The sequence below is a fragment of the Pyxicephalus adspersus genome, chromosome W, assembly GCF_032062135.1.
Source record: "Pyxicephalus adspersus chromosome W, UCB_Pads_2.0, whole genome shotgun sequence".
In the NCBI taxonomy this organism is placed as follows: domain Eukaryota; kingdom Metazoa; phylum Chordata; class Amphibia; order Anura; family Pyxicephalidae; genus Pyxicephalus; species Pyxicephalus adspersus.
Window position 1 is genome coordinate 6,345,815 of NC_092870.1, and position 17,418 is coordinate 6,363,232.

The window sequence follows — 17,418 nt, forward strand, 5'->3', positions numbered from 1 at the left end:
TTTTTTTTTTTTTTTTTTTTTTTTTTTTTTTTTTTACCACCCATCTACTGTTTCCCCCTACCTGGCTGAAAAAAAATTTCTGGGGAGAACACTGGGCACCATTTTTATGTGTGATGGTGCATGTACATAGTCTGTGGATACTCAGTATATTATGGGAAATGCTGCAGTAATAAAGCAAGGTTAGACCTGTCAGATATGTCTCATTCCTGACATCAACATGGCGTACAGATTGTCTGCCTGCGTCACACTCTAAAAAAGATAATATACAATGTCTTTTTGTCATCTAAGAACGTTTACATATGTGGACAATAACATACTAAGGATACATGTAGATGGCTGCTTTAGGACTCTCAGAGCCCCATCCATTTACCTAGTATCTAGCTGTACTCTCCATCTGTGATAACCACAACCTGAAAAAATGAACCTGTGTGGTTAAAATGCACGTCTCCTGAAATAGGCACATTATTCTGTGCTATGTGTACCTTTAATTTTTGACTTCTTCATGGGAGTTGTGCGTTAGGGCCCATTTATACCTTTGCAGTGCTGCAATGTATGTTGTTTGAATCAGCTGCCAGAAAGATGCATATGCAAGTTCTTAGTAACACAGTGCACCTCAAGGCACAGTAGTGCTAAGTAATGAGTTACCGAGCATTCCAGTGCGCTGTGAGAGGTGCATTAAAACACTGCAGTGCAGTAGTGTAAATCTGGCCTTAATGTTTTGTTGTAGTGAGCAGTGATGAATCTGCAAGCAAGAGCTCTGATGTTGGCGACTCAGATGATCAGCGACCCAGAACCAGGTTAGTGCATAAGGATGCTCCCAAGTATTGGTGTGCTGCTCCATTTTCTGCTCCTCTAACATTCCATAATAAACTGTTTGGTTTGTGAGGAATTAATAAATATACACTATACCGGTATTCAAAAGTGTTTGTAGATTTTTATTTTTTTTTGTCACCATATAAAAGACAAAAGCTGTGTGAATGAACCCTTCCAGGAATTTATACATGTGAAAATGTAAAATCTTTATAGAAATATCTTGGCATTTGGTTCTGTTACAGGGCAGCAAAGGAGGAGAACCAGAGGAGGCGGATTAAAGTGCAGGAAGACTCCAGTGATTCCAAGGTATTGTTCATCCTTCATGTTACTCATATCCTCGTACGTAAAATGCAAGAGGACTCAAGTGTTTCTTGGCTATTGGTGTCACTGTATGTTAGAGGTAAGCTGGACAAGCTAGTAAGGTATAATGGCAGCACTTTGCTTGCTGTGTGACCTGCTGACAGAAAGAGTTAACAGCCTATGCTGTCATTTTGATTTGATCAAAAATATCCAAGTTCAACCATTAGGAAAGTAATCACAGATAGAAAACCCTATGTACATAGTTGGTCCAGTGGAAGGCAAACACCTGGTACAATTTGCTTCAACGGAATTGCCCTGATTCCATGGGGCAATCGGATGTTCCCTGGATCAATGAGTCACTGTTATCTTTACTTTAAATCTTTAATACAAAGTTATATTCTGTGCTAGAAAAGCATCCAGCTTTTTCTTAAAGCAATCTATAGCAGTTGCTGGCCTACTACTTCCTGAGGGAGTCGATTCCACATTTTCACAGACCTTACAGGGAAGAATCCTTCCTTATCTGGAGCTTAAACTTCTTTTCCTCCAGACACAAAGAGTGCTCTCTTGTTCTTTGTAATCTTAAAGTGAATAATTGGGAAGAGAGTTCTCTATATGGACCATTTTATATATTTTATACAGGGTGATAATGTCTCTTAATGTCTCTTAATGTCTCTTCGCAAATGGGAATAGATTCAGTTCAACTAATCTCTCCTCATAGCTGAGCTCCTCCATTCCTTTTATTCATTTAGTTGTTGTTCTCTGCACTCTCTCCAATTCCACGTCTTTTTTTTTTTTTTTTTTTTTTTTTTTTTGCCCAAAACTGGACTGCATATTGCAGATGAGGTCTGACCAATGTTTTGTACAGGGGCAGGATTATGCCTCCATCTCTGCAGTCTATTCCTCTTTTAATACAAGAAAGTATTTTGCTAGCTTGGCATTGCATGCTATTAAGTCTATGATCTACCAAAACCCCCAGATCCATTTTATTAATTTTTCAAGAGGAAATAATACAATATGCAAAACAAATACAGTAAGGTTGCGGCATAGTAAAAATCACAAACAATGGAATCGCTAGTTGACAAAGTTACAATCAAATATGGCTAGTGTTACAAATTATAAGAGCATAAAAAACAAACGAACAAAAAAAAAAAAAAACATCAGCAAACAATTGGAGGATCATTGTCCAAAAGCGGGTAGGCATACCGTGCTTTTTGTTCAAAGGTCTTGTAAACTCTTTTTCTCGTATCCAAAGATAATGTAGCTATGTATGATTCCCAAACGCCAAAAAAACCCTCTGTCCGTGTTTCCTTGTCCAGAGAAGCTTCAACCCATTCCATCTCAAAAACAAACCACAGTTTTTTCAAAAATAGCGCAAGTTGAAGGGGGGTTTGCTGTAATCCAGTTATGGAGAATGTTTTTTTTTTGGTACCAGAGAAATATCAAAAGTTTCCTGCAGCCTTTGGCAACCTTTGCATGAAACACTTCTCTGAAAAATGCCTATTTAGGGGTTAAAAAAAAAAAAGTTTACCAACCTTTGGAGTGCATACATCGCAACCCGCCTCCAAAAATAACGTATTTTAGGGCCGTCCCACAGCATATGATACAGATCTACCTCCAAGACGCCACACTTTAAACATTTCGAGGAAGGACTGAGACCCATCTGTAAGTTTCAGAGTCATTTCCCTATGCATTGAAGAGTACAATGCCTTCCAAGCTCATCATGTGGGGTAAGCTCTGGAAAATGTTTGAACCATCGACGCAGCCCAGTATTTCTGTTTTCATAATCAAACACAGTTCTATAGTTGTTGTATGTTTCAGTGATGGCTTTTTTAGCCGGGTTAGTCACTGTCCATAATTTATACAATGAATTGGACCAATCTGTGGAGGGTAGATTCTTAAGCACCGATTTTACAAAAGACTTCAGCAGTAGATACGTGAAGAACTGTAGTCCTAGAGAGGGCAACGGTGTAGCAATAGCTCACTGCGAGATGACCTTGTGGGTCAAAGTATTCTGATTTCACTTTCATTGCTCGCAGGTCACCCTAGTCCTTCCTTTGGGGTTCTTGAAGTAGCCAAGGGAAATCCCCATTTCTCCACAATGGAAGAAATAGGGATGAATGGCTGTTTAAAGAGAATTTGTATTTGATTTTGTGCCAGACATACCAGCAAGAGTGAGGAAGAGGGTTTTGGACAACTTCTGGAGGAAGTAGTTTCCTGCGCATATGCAGAATGTAATGAAGATGGCTGTTTGGGATCAATTGTTCTAGGGAAAAATTAGCGTAACAGGCAGTACCGTGTATCCAGTCTCTAATATATCTGGAAATTGTTGCCCAAATATATAATTCAGAATTTGGGGAAATTAAGCCCTCCATGGTTAACCGGTTGTTGGCGTATACGCATAGCGAGTCTAGCTTTCTTTCCTGCCCAGATAAAAGCCTGAAAGGCTTTATAGCCTGTTTGTCTAATAATAATTGGTAACATTTGCAGTATGTATAGAATTTTGAGACATATCATTTTAATTAGATTTATGCGTCCTACATAGGAGAGCAATTTGGCCCATTTTTGTAGCTGTTCTGTAACGGATCTCCAAAGAGGGGGCTATTAAAGTAGTAGAGTCTGGAGGGATATTTGGGTATCCTAACGCCCAAATTCTTAAGTTTGTGTTTACACCATACAAATGGTTATTGCTGGCTCCAATTTGGCTTAGTGTATTTATTTAAATATACGGTAGTGCCTTTGCTTTATCTGAATTGATTGCATAGCCCGATATGGTTCCATATTGTTAAAGCAATTCAACAACAGCCGGCAAACTCCTTTTCGGTTTACAAATGTACAGAAGTAGGTCTTCAGCAAAGGCCGTTATTTTAACCACTTGGTCTCCAATCTGAATACCTTCAAAATTCGTTGAAAACTCTAGAAGACGCAACAAAGGGTCCAATACTAGTTTAAACAGAATGGGAGATAGTGGACATCCCCTGGCGGGTCCCTCTAAGCATAGACACCGGGGCCGACAAATTGCCAATTATAAAAAGTTTTGTTTTTGGAGAGTTGTAAATGTATTTAATAAATTATGTGAAAACCTGACCAAATGCGTGATGCGCAAAAATTGCATACAATAAGGGCTATTCCACTCTATCAAAGGCCTTCTCAGCATCCAGGCCTAATAGCATTGATTTGGGGGCGTTTGGTTTTGCCGCTACTATCGTTGCTGCTATTGCGGAGCGCACCCCTAACGTGGAGTGTTTCCCTTTTACAGAGCGCAGCTGGTGTGAAGTAAGTATAGATGGCAAGAAACATTGCAGTCTTTTAGCCAATATTTTGGCTAATATTTTTTAGTCACAATTGAGTAGGGAAATCGGTCTATAGGATAATACTAGGAGTGGATCCCTGCCCTCCTTAGGAATCAAAATGGCGTGTGCTTCAGTAAAATGCAGGCATGTTTTGTGTTACTATAGAGTTGTATACCTCCATTAGGAGAGGGGTGTTTTCCGTATTGATCATTTTATAATATTCTGCTGTGTAGCCATCAGGGCCAGGGGTTATATGGTTTGCCATCGACTTGGGTCTGTTTAATAATTCCCTGTGGTCCGAAGATAATTTAGGGAGCCTGGCTTTTTGTAAAAGGTCATTCAAAAGATTAAGGCATGACGGTTGAGCTGTGTATAACGGTTTGTAGAATTCCTCAAAAACAGTTGATTTTATCCTGAGCTGTTAGTGTGGCCAATGTTTGGGGGTCTTTGATGGTCAGGATAAATCTTGTGGATTGTGGGGGTTTTGTACGTTTCGCTGACAGGGAGCCCACTTTGTTACCCCATCTGTAAAACCTATGTTTCAGAAAATGAGATTTGGTTTCTACATTAGATGCCACATGAGCATTAAAACATTTGGTTGCATCTTGCCAGGCTTGCTTCAAGGGTTCCGTTCTCTGGAACAAATATTCCCTTTAAGCTTTGATAACTTTATTCTGCAAATCCGTGTACTGGGTGCAGTATTCTTTGCGTTTGCGGGCTGTATACTCTATAATATTCCCCCTGACTATTGCTTTCATGATGCACCATACCAAAACGGGTATCCCAGTGTTCCAAGTTGTCATCTAAACTGTTTGCCCATTGACATTTAACCATACTAATAAAGTCAGATGATCGTGCCAAATAATTAGGGAATCTCCAAAGCCAGGTAGTTTGGAAAGGTTCTGGAATTGTAAGGGTCATCCGGGTTGGAGCATGATCTGGGTAAATTCCCCGATTGATGCATGGGTTACCTGAGAAAAAAGGACTCCGCCACCAACATGAGGTCAATTCTGGAAAGAAATGTGTACCTTGGAATAACATGTATAACTCCTTTCCGTAGGATTGTGGAGTCTCCAGGGGTCTGCCAAAGAAACTTAGGCTATTTAAAATATGAAATTACCTTGGAGGTGCGTTGACAGTATTTGCAGTGGAAAATCTATCCATATTAGGGTCAGGTGCAGCATTGAAATCCCCTGCCATAATTTATCTTCCCTCCAAAACTTTCTGAAGTATATGAACATAGAATGATGAGGTGCATATATAGAACATAGTGAATAAAGTGTTACCATCAAATCCAGTTTTACTATGGTGTACCTACTTTCCTCGTCCAATTCTACTGAGCAGTTTATAAGGCAAATTTTTCTGTTAATATAATCTCTTTTCTTAGATTTACAAGTGATGGCTATTACCTCTCCTATCCAGGAGTCCCGCAAGGTGGCTGTGGCACCGGATTTTCCAGTGCGTTTCCTGGAGGAAGACAACATCTGGAGATTTACTTTTTGGGTGTATTAGCATTTTCCTCTGCTTTTGTGGGCTATTAAGTCCCTCTAAGTTCCAGGATACTAAATTTAACTTGCGAGTGGCGTGCAGAGCGGAATTAGGTTGGGACGTATTTGATGGGTGGGGGGGGAGGGGATGAGATTCTGTAGCAGCTCACACTCGCCAATGACTCGCAGGAAAGTCCAGCTGCTGAAGGAGAAAGAAATCCTGTTTGCCTTCTGGAGATGTTTTTCCTTGGAGAAGGTAGAAGATTCTTTATTACCCCTCCCTTAGCTGCAGGATTCCCTGCAGTATGGTTGCCAGGTGCCACTAGGTCAGGACAGAGCTTCTATACTGGGTGTTGTAGTGGAGAGCAGGGCTAAAAATAGAACCTGCCTCCACTCTAGATCAGCTCCCGCACTTGATATGTTGAGGCTCTGGGGCTCGAAAAAGCCCACCAGAGTATGGATGAATGAAGATTCAGATCAAGCTGGTAGGAGCTTCAGTTCAGTGCAGCTACCTAGCTTGGCGGCGCCCCTGGAAGTCACCCAGATCCTTTTCTATTTCTGACTACCCCAAAAGTATTCCCACTAGACAGTATGAAGCATGCATGTTGATCGCCCCCAAGTGCATAATTTTACATTTATCTATATTAAATGTCATTTGCCACTTGGCTGCCCAATCAAACAGTACATCCAGGTCCGTATATTAAACATCCTGTAGATTATAAACATCCTGTATGGACTTAATACCATTACATAGTTTTGTGTCCGCTGCAAACACAGAAATGGTACTTTTAATCCCAAACTCTATATCATTTATAATATACTAATAACCTTAGACCATTCAGAGTATGAATCATTAATCACTACTTTCTGGATGCGGTCTTTAACCTCCCTGGAGGTATTCCCGAGTGTGGCTCGGGGTGAATTTTCCATAACAGAAGCGGTAACCCCGAGTCACACTCGGGGTGGAATTGCCAGGGAGTTTACCAAGTCCTACCTGGTTCCCACTTTCCAGCGATGCCCAGCAGCTGCTTTCCTACACAGATAATCTTGCTACACGGATGCTGGCCTGCATCTGCATCCCCGGCGTGTGAACATTGGGGATGCAAGGCCAGGGATCTGCTCGCAAGTCTTGGGCTGGAGGGTGGGACCGTTGGGCAGGTAGGCGAGACCACGTGGGAAATTTAAAATGTATCATACCACCAGGGAGGTTAAGCCAGTTCTCTATCCATTTAAAGATTGACTTGTCTAAACCTATTTACCCTAACCTGCATATTACCTGTCTGTGGTGTACTGTGCCAAATGCTTTAGCAAAATCCGAGTACACTATATCAACTTTTCCACTGTCTACCTGTTTACTTACTTATAAAAAGTGAATAAATTTGTTTTTCTTGAATCCATGCAAACTATCACTATCACTAATATTTTCATTATCAAACTTTTTAGGACCTTTCCAACTATGGACGTTAAACTAACGGGTCTGTAGTTACCTGGTAATGGCTTTTCTCCCTTTTTGAAGATGGGAACCACACTGGCCTTGCGCCAATCCTTTGGTACTATGCCAGTGACTAAAGAGTCTCTAAAAATTGGAAATAATGGCCCTAATTCATCAAGCAGAATCGGACGCTCGCGCATTCGTATTCGCGATCCAAAATCGGACGCCGTCGCGCAATTCAGCAACTGAAAAAACCCGCGGCCGGAGCCGCGCATCTCCGGCAGCTTTACACTGGCAAGCTTGCATTAAAAGTCACTGTTCCCCTAAAAAATCATTCTTTCTAATGGCACACATATTACATATTAAAAAAAAATGTTTGCGCTGTTTAAAATGTTTTAAACATTTATGTGCGCTAAGAAAAAAAGCATATTTTTAAATCACTTATTTCTTTCCTGTTAGGCAAGAGTTAACCGAGTTCAACTCCTCTACATAGGCGCCTATATAAAAGCTTCCGATGCCTGATCGGAGAAGCCGCTCGCAGCGAATGACCGCGCGACACCATCGGACTAGATTTTTTTTCACAAAAGTCGCACGCACGCGAAGCCATCGGACTAGATTTTCTCACAAAAGAACAGAGAGCAGGTGTGCGGTAATTAATTGCTATGATCTCACCATGGAGCTTAACAGATCCTCCTTAATCGCGCAGCTGAAATCTAATCGCCTTAATTGGCAGATTCGCGCCCCCTATTGCTCATTATTATGATCAAGGCAGGAATCCGGCTGGCAGTGAGGAGGCGAGTGTACGAGCGCACTCGACCCCGGGAAACCGCGCTCGCTGGTCGCGCTTCCAGCGAGTGCAGATTTCATTGATGAATCCGGGCCAATGTCTTTGAAATAACTGAGCTTTGCTCTTTTGAGGGCACGTAGATGTAATCCATCGGGTCCTGGTGCTTTTGTCAATCTTTATTTTGCCCAACTGTTTCTCAATCATATCAATTGATCAATATCATTGTATTGCATCTTGCAACTAAACTAGATGTGGCGCAGTCGGGGCCCTCCTCTTTCTGCAAGTGGCGCAGTCGGGGCCCTCCTCTTTCTGCAAGTGGCGCAGTCGGGGCCCTCCTCTTTCTGCAAGTGGCGCAGTCGGGGCCCTCCTCTTTCCTCTTTCATCTTTCTTTCGCATGAGGTTTCTTGCAAATCAGTAGCCTTCCGATAATACAGAATGGTAGTTGATATTTGGAGTCCTGTGTACAGAGTAATACACAGGCTGCTATTACTGGCCTGTGATTTCTTAAACTTTTTTTGCTTGCCTACTGTGCTTTTGATGCTTGACATGTAAGTAAACCTAAGCAATGAAGTTCTGATTTGCTCCTTTTGGCTATGTGAAATACTGTCCCTTAGAGCAGCACACAATCTAATGTTCCATCACTTTGTCTCTCAGAGGAGCTCATAATCTTGACACTAAATGTCCCTCACAAACATTGGTCGTTTAAAGACTTCTGGCGGTGGTGGGGTTTCTATAAAGTGAGCTGAGTTTTGTTTTTCTGTTACTGTGTACCTCTGTTTAGGGTAATTCAGGGGACCACGATGAAGACTCTGATTCTAAATCTCCCGGAAAAGGACGGAAGAAAATCCGGAGAATAATAAAAGATGACAATTTGAGAACAGAAACTCAGAATGCGTTAAAAATGGAAGAAGAGAGAAGGAAAAGGATTGCAGAAAAAGAGCGAGAGCGGGAAAAGCTGAGGGAGGTGAGAGGAAGATGCAGAATTTCTCTTGTATCAGTTATCCTGTCTTGTGGGGATCGTAATACGCTTATTGCAATTGGATAGTTTATAATCATTATTATAAACCATCCAAGACTTGCAGTGGTTTGTTAAAACGGTTTTGTATGTGACACAAGTCATTTTCAGTCTAAGGGATACAATCAGATACAATTTATTTGCATGTATGAATTTAGGGAGGTTATCTGTGATTTGCATTTGCTGATTTCAGGATTACACCTAATTTTTCCACAGGGGGCTAGGTGCAACAATAATAATTTAACATGTTTTGTGTCACATCTTGGTTACTTCACATTAGCAGCATGATGGTCTTCTGGCTTCTCAGGTCATTATCATGGAAGATTTTTCACCTGTAGCGTGCCCAATTACCACCAAACTGGTTCTAGATGAAGATGAAGAGACGAAAGAACCTTTAGTTCAGGTTCACAGCAACTTGGTAACCAAGCTGAAACCTCACCAGGTTGACGGTAAGAATCTGTAACTGTAAAATATTACCCAATACTACCTAATGTAGAATATTTTCTTGCTTGGTAGTTTGTTTGTAGTAATCATCTACAGATAACGGATTTCTACAAAGCGGAGATTATTGCCTCATTGTGTGTGTGTGTTTTATTTTTTTTAATTTTTTTTCTTCTGTTATGATTTGTACACACAGATTTCAGGATGTGCATATGCACAGCAATGCTGATTTGTGTTGGAGTGGGGAGGGTGGTATCTTGACTTAGTGGGAGCAACGTGACCTGGTTAGCTGGTGGGGTTGCCAACAGTACTTTGAGGGAGTGGTCATGACTTGTGCTGGTGGGGTACTTTCTGGGTTTTTCTAACCGATTTCTAAGCTTGGATTGTTCTTCTAGGTATTCAGTTCATGTGGGATTGCTGCTGTGAGTCTGTGATGAAGACAAAAAAGGAATCTGGCTCTGGATGTATATTGGCCCATTGTATGGGTCTTGGAAAGACTCTGCAGGTAATTGGCTTGTATTCTTCAGGTGGTAACCGTGTACATACAGCTGTTACCTGGTGTCATAGGCCAGAAGAAGACACAATGGGCTCAATTCGCTAAGGTAACACCCCAGAGACTTGTAAATTGGGCAGTTTTCACATTTGTCAGCCACAGATAGGTTGGTGAATGTCAGGGAAAATGTGCTCATTAACCCCCCCTGATCCAAAAAAAAGCACAACTTCAGGAATTGTCTCTGCACTCGCAGGTTTGGTTTGTGTCGTTCACTTGGATGTCGTATATGTTGGCTAAATTCGGCATGCTCTCGGGTTTGTCTAATCTGTATATTTACTTGAGTCTAATAGCCAGCATTTTGATCTTATACCCTTATAGTAATTGGCTCTTCACAAGGGTGTATTTACAGACAATGCTATTCATAACAGATTAGCCTAATAAAAATATTCCCATCTCCACCGTTTATCACATTTTTATTTCGTGTTGTATCTGGCCAAAGTGTAAAATGAGTTAATTCTTGTGGAGAGCTTCAATTGTTCTTAGGCACTTGGTAATGGTAAAGACATTCGGCTGCTTTGTTGGCCTACCACAGTGTTTACAGTGGAAAATAAAGACGAGAAGAAGCTGGGCTTTCTAGGCAAATTATGAAAGATATATTGTTTGGTAAGTCATATTCATAATTATGTAACACACAATCAATACATATTTATAACATATCATGAAAAATAGATGTCTCATCCCCTAAACGGAACTGAAAGTGGGATATGATGGGACTGATGTACTAGACATATAAATTCCCTGACGTATGAATACTTTACTTTAATGGTTGAGTATCGTGTCCCGACACATTTCACCTGTGTTGGCTTCCTCAGGGGATTTGTGGACCGCAAAATGTAAAGTTTAAAGCATAGGCAATAAATACATGTATCAATTCAAGATATAAGAAATCTAGTGACATCTGGTCAGATGCTTTCATAGATAATTTATATAGAAAAAAGCGCCTGATAGTAGTGCTGTCAGAATGTGTCAGAATCATTCCATCTGCAATAATTTATCTATATTGCCTCCTCTCCCCAGCTTCTTCTCTTCTTTATTTTCCACTGTTAACGTCTTTGTGGGGTAGGCTTGCATAATATTTTGAAACCCCCCTAAGGGCAGGTAATTTCCATTTTCCTTCCTTCACTTACCTACCACAATGTTTAGTTTGAAATCAATTTGCTGTTTAGTTTGGTAATTTGGCTATAGCATTAAAGGAGACGTGCAGTGGAATGGTGAGGCATTCTTATTACCAGCCTTCAAAAGTGGGTAAACAGATTAAATTTGTATGTCTGGGCAGAATAAATGCAAATGCAGTACAACTCCCTATACATTCAGGATTCTCTGTTTCTTTTATCTCTTTAAAATGTCCGGAGTACTGAAAAATACTTGGTTATCCTGCTTGAAGATCCAGTAAAATCTGTATTTCCTACAGTGAGCTGACAACACTTCCTCTTGTGCACTGAAATACTAAGCAGTGTTCTCAACTTTGTTTGGGTTTCACACTGCTGAACTACAGCAGCAGTAGAGATTAGAGGAAAATTTCTGTAGTACAGAAATAGGAGTGTAGAATCCAGTGAGGCAAGGATTTTGTGTTACTATTTGTGTATGACAATTGAACTCTTAATCCTAATTGTACCCTGGAATTTTCAGTTTGTACATTGATGGCTTCCAATATATGGTTGTTCACACAAATCAAGCAGTGAAAAGTGATTTGTATGCAATACACTAATTTTTGTTTTTTCCCCCCAGGTGGTGTCTTTCCTTAACGCTGTCCTTCTTAATGACAAGCTGAATTTTAGCTCTGCCCTTGTAGTCTGTCCATTAAATACGGTTTTAAATTGGACAAATGAATTTGAAAAGTGGCAAGATGGCCTGAAGGATGAGGAGAAGCTGGAGGTTTGTGGTATACTCTATTTTCACTTGTGTAATTAAATCTAGAGGACCAAAACTTACACTGGACCATTGCAATGACACGAGTTTGGAAATCCTATTCCAAAAAAAGTTGCAGATAATGTGGAGGTGCTCCCTGCACCATGGCCCTAATATAGATTTGGAACAAACAGCCGTCCTTTCCCTTCATTCAGAAGACAGACCTGGTTCACCATTCCAGTTCATCCCAAAGGTGTTCATTATGGTTGAGGTCAGGGCTCTTTGCAGGACACTCAAGTTTCTCCACACCATAGTGGTGACACTATGTCTTTAGCTGGCTTTGTACACGGGCACAGCCGGGGTGGGACAGAAAAGCGCCTTTATTAAACTCTGGCCACAAGGCTAAAAGAGCACAATTGTCTACAATGTCTGTGTAATGAAGTGTTACCAGGACCCTTCACTCGGGACACCTGAGCTAACAGTCATTTGTAGATGGGTAGGGGGGTGTTCCATATATTTGTAACTTTGTCTTTGAAGAGTTTCATTGGGTAGTTTTGTATAGTTTTCATGTGACTATTTGCTTTTGACCAGTAAATTTCCCAATGCGAACCAGTTTAGGGTTTTTCCCTGTGTACTCGATGGTCCTACTAATTGAGTGTTTCTTCTCCATGCAGGTTACAGAACTGGCCACCATTAAGCGCCCTCAGGAACGAGGGTATATGATGCAGCACTGGCATGAAGATGGAGGAGTACTAATAATTGGGTATGAAATGTACAGAAACCTAACGCAAGGAAGGAATGTCAAGAGCAAAAAGCTGAAGGAACTTTACCACAAGATGCTGGTGGATCCCGGTAATGTACCCTTCCTTAACCAGTTTGTCTATACTGAGTAAGGGTTGGATCCCTAGTTGCAGTCTGTAATTCCATTGTGGAGATTTTTCTTCCCATTCCCAAAGTCCCAGATTAAAAAAAAGCTGTAACTTGGTGTTTGTGTTCTGTGATAATAAATCCCTTCATTTCCTGCCCCCTGATCTCATATCACAGAACTCGGTAAAGACTGGCACTGTGGTGAAAATCTAACACTTTTCTACGCTGTCCATAAATTCACAGCTTTAACATTATTGGATATCACAGAGAAAAGGGAGAACCTCATGTCTGTAATATGTTGCTAACAGTCCAGCTGGTGGATAGAAGTATACATACAGTTAGGTCCATAAATATTTGGACAGACAACTTTTTTTCTAATTTTGGTTCTGTACATTGCCACAATAAATTTTAAATGAAACAACTCAGATGCAGTTGGAACTGCAGACTTTCAGCTTTAATTTAGTGGGTTGAACAAAAAATATTGCATATAAATGTGATGAACTAAAGCCTTTTTTTAACCCCCCTAGCGGTAATCCCGCGTGTGACTCGTAAATGTTCTGATTGGTGCCATGGTTTTCCAGTTCTATGGGGTCCTGTAATCAAAACTGATTAGAAAAGCCTTGCTAATATTGGGAGGGTTTTTTTTTAATCAATGTTTGCAACCATCTTATTGATATCTACAGCTCATGTTGACCCTCGCTGGCTTTCTCAATTCTTTCCCAAGCCATCTGTACACCTGTCTGGACTTTGTCTGCAGTTGTGGCATATTTATGATATTTCTTTACATGGCAGGGTCTGGTTAGGTGTCCTGATATTTATCAATGCCCCAGATGCCCTTGCAACCACCTTTCTAGTCACTTAAGGTTTTCTAGTCACTTAAGGTTTTCTTCGATAACGAGTGACCTGTAGAAGAATCGCGTTTTCATGTGTCTAATGTGTTAAAAAGCTGAAGAATATTTGTGCTCTTTGAGACCTTGTTAATTGGACCTTTAGATGGCGTGACGGTTACCATGGTAACCTTTAGATGGCGTGACGGTTACCATGGTAACCTTTAGATGGCGTGACTGTTACCATGGTAACCTTTAGATGGTGTGACTGTTACCATGGTAACCCTTGGATGGTATGACTGTTACTGTGGTAATAAGGGAAATACTGGTGAACTTTTCAGGTCAAGCTTTTGGGTTTCCCCCTTTTTCCCAGTATTAAGCAAACCATCAAAAATATTACCACACATGTCAGAAAAGTTGTTGATCATGGAAGAGTGGAGCAGTGAACTATACAATGGGGAGGGTGATCAGGTTACAGAGGGTGGGGGTGGTCATTATACTAGATTATAATCCATGCAATGACCAAAGACTCGCTCCAGATTTTTATTGCAAGAGAGGATTAACCAGAAATGGTACTCTGGAGAACTGGGACAGAATCTACAACGTATGCTTCTACACTGACATAAGATTGAGTCCATGTATTAAGAAAGGATGAATGTACACCTATGAATCTACACAGACACCCCATGAAAGAGTGACTCTACATAGACAGAATTCCACGATAGATGCCATGATAGAATGACAGTGAGGAAAAGAAGTATTTGATCCCCTGCTGATTTTGTACGTTTGCCCTCTAACAAAGAAATGACCAGTCTATAATTGTAATAGTAGGTTTATTGTAGCTGAGAAACAAAACAACCCCCAAAAACCCAGTGCTTAAAAGAGCTTGATGTGCATTGTAGTGAGTAAAATAGGTATTTGATCCCCTATCAATCAGTCTGGAGACTGGCTAGGCCACTCCAGGACCTTCATGTGCTTCTTATTGAGCCTCTCCTTTTGTTGCCTTGGCCGTGTGTTTTGGTAAATAGTTACATAGTAGGTTAGGGTGAAAAAGACATCAAAAAGTCCATCAAGTTCAAACACTAGGGAAATAAACATATTCCATATATAAAACCCTATAAGACATAGTTGGTCCAGAGAAAGGCAAAAAAAAACCCTGGTACAATTTGCTTCAACTGGAAAAAAAATCCTTCCTGATTCCATAAAGCAATCGGATGTTCCCTGGATCAACAGTCACTGATATTTTTACTTTAAATCCTTAATAGGTTCATTTCAGCTAATCTCACCTCATAGCTGAGCTCCTCCATTCCTTTTATTAGTTTAGTTGCCCTTCTCTGCACTCTTTCCAATTCCACAATGTCCTTTTTGTGAACTGGTGCCCAAAACTGGACTGCATATTCCAGATGTGGTCTGACCAATGCTTTGTACAGGGGCAGGATAATGTCTCCACCTCTGCAGTCTGTTCCTCTTTTTTTATTTTTATTGAAATTTTCAACAGGGTACAGAAAGGAAAAAGGGGGGAAAAAACACAAGGGGAGGTAACACTATAGGAATGCATCAAAACATATTCCAGAGTCAAAAACATCATACATTAATTTTTGCACAAAGGATAGCTTTTAAACATCTTGAGGTGTAAAGGTGAGACAGATAAGATTTGGGCTATATAACAATTCCCATTTAAGAGAAGAGCCTGGAGGGGATCAGCCAGACAGATTAGCATAGTAATGGTCCCAAGCCTCCCAAACTGTCTCAAATTTGGCCATCGTGTCTCTGAGGAGTGCCGTGAGATACTCCATAAGGCGGGTCTCTTGGATCCGCGCGTATAGATTTTCCAAGGAGGGCGGCACTGCTGTTTTCCATCTGGAGGCGATCAGTGTGCGCGCTGCAACTAGAATATGAGATACCAGTTTATGGGACACTTTTGGCAAAGTTAAGGGAGGTCGCCCTAGGAGATGGAAAAGAGGGTCCAATGTCATGTGTTGCTGGGTCACCGCTGATATTAAATCGTTAACTCATGACCAATATGGCTGAATGAGGGGACAACACCAGAATATGTGTTCTATTGTACCTTGGTGGGTTCCACATCTCCAACACATGGGGTCTACATTAGGAAACAGACGGTGAAGCACTGCCGGCGCGTGATACCATCTGAGCACAATTTTGTACAAATTTTCTTTATACAGTGCGCAAATAGAGCTTTTATGTGCTGCCTCCCAGATGTCAAGCCAATCTTCAGGGGTTAAAGACTGACATAGAACTTCCTCCCATTTGAGCATATAACTAAATTTATGGGATCTTCCCTGTGTTGAAGCATGGAGGAGACTGTTCCTTTGGTGCGGGGACCCTCCATGCACAGTCTCTCAAATGCAATGAGGGCCTGGAAGGTGGCTGAGGGTTGTAGGGATAAGATATAATGCCTTATCTGTAGGTAGGCATAGAAAGAGGTATGAGGCAGTTCAACTCTTATCACCCAGTTCAGCAAAGGAAAGTAGCCTCCGCTCAACTGGATGTAGGATATGCCTGATTTGATATAAACCTCTGTCCTTCCAGGGCCCAGCCATTGAACTTGATAGGCTATCGGGTATTTGTGGGTTGAAGATTATGGAGGTTAACCTCGAGGCAGAAGATGCCAGATTATACTTAGTTTTGCAAGCCCTCCACATATTCCTTGTAAATGCCATAGGCGCCGTCAAATCAGACCCTGCCAACACTAAGGAGGAACTCCACAACATAACATTGGGGTGAATCGGGGCTATCCATTCTTTCTCCAGTTCTACACAAATACTAGGGGAATACGGGGAGGTCCACAGCAAAAGATGTCATAATTGGGCCGCCAGATAATACTTATGAACATCCCCAGCCCTCCACTCTCCCTGGGCGCACAAACAATACGCTTAGCCACTCTGTGTCTTTTATAAGCCCATATAAAACGCAGAAAATCCGGTTAGAAAAGAGAAAAGGCCAACTGAGGCGATCAAACGCCTTTTTGGCATCTAAACGAAGTAAGGACGGGGATTTCCGTTTATTGATAATATCAATAATGTTAGTCACCCTCCTGGTATTATCACCTGCTTGTCTAAATGGGATGAAGCCCGTTTGGTCCCCATGGATGAGAGCGGGAAGGAACTTAGACAGTCTAGAGGCTAGAATTTTCGTAAAGATTTTTAGATCAGAATTTTAAAAGGGCTATCGGTCTATAATTCGAACAATCTAATGGGTCCTTGCCCAGTTTCGGTATCACCATAATATGAGACGCCAACATAGAGGGAGGAATCGGCTTGCCTTTCAAAAAATCATTGAATAGTTTGAGGAGATACGAGGAGAGTTTCGGCAAAAATGTTTTGTAATACAGATAGGGCAAGCCATCCGGGCCTGGAGCCTTAGAGGATGGCAGTTGAGTAATGATTTTTGTAAGTTCCTCCTGTGTAATGGGGTTATTAAGTTGCTCTAGGTATTCGGGCTCAATCCTAGGAAGGACCACTCATGCTAGATATGAATCAATGTTAGGCCTCAGAGATCTACCCAGAGGAGCTTGGGCGCTGTGAACCGTTTGGTACAAGCGTGAAAAATAGGCTTCAAAACAAGAGGCAATTTGGGAGGGATCATATCACACCAACCCGCTCTCATCCTTAACTGCCCCGGGAGAGGAAAGTAGCTGCATATCCCGCAGCTTGCGGGCCAGCAGCGAGTCCCTTTGTTACCCTTATAGTAGTACTGTTGACGGGTTCGCTGCATCAGCCAACTAACTTTCCTCATCT

The 17,418-nt window shown here is 41.3% G+C and overlaps 1 protein-coding gene across 2 annotated transcripts in view; it reads left to right on the plus strand.

Moving 5' to 3' along the window:
- LOC140342868 (transcriptional regulator ATRX-like) overlaps positions 1 to 17,418 on the plus strand; it is a 138,397-nt gene that overhangs the window by 68,127 nt on the left and 52,852 nt on the right. Inside the window, exons 10-16 of one of the 2 annotated variants that reach the window (XM_072429240.1) lie at positions 728 to 797; positions 1,056 to 1,119; positions 8,891 to 9,073; positions 9,432 to 9,573; positions 9,961 to 10,070; positions 11,847 to 11,993; positions 12,641 to 12,818. In XM_072429240.1, the coding sequence (XP_072285341.1) occupies positions 728 to 797; positions 1,056 to 1,119; positions 8,891 to 9,073; positions 9,432 to 9,573; positions 9,961 to 10,070; positions 11,847 to 11,993; positions 12,641 to 12,818 (894 nt within the window). Of the gene's footprint in view, positions 1 to 727; positions 798 to 1,055; positions 1,120 to 8,890; positions 9,074 to 9,404; positions 9,574 to 9,960; positions 10,071 to 11,846; positions 11,994 to 12,640; positions 12,819 to 17,418 lie in introns of both variants that reach the window. The other variant, XM_072429239.1, reaches the window with a different exon arrangement.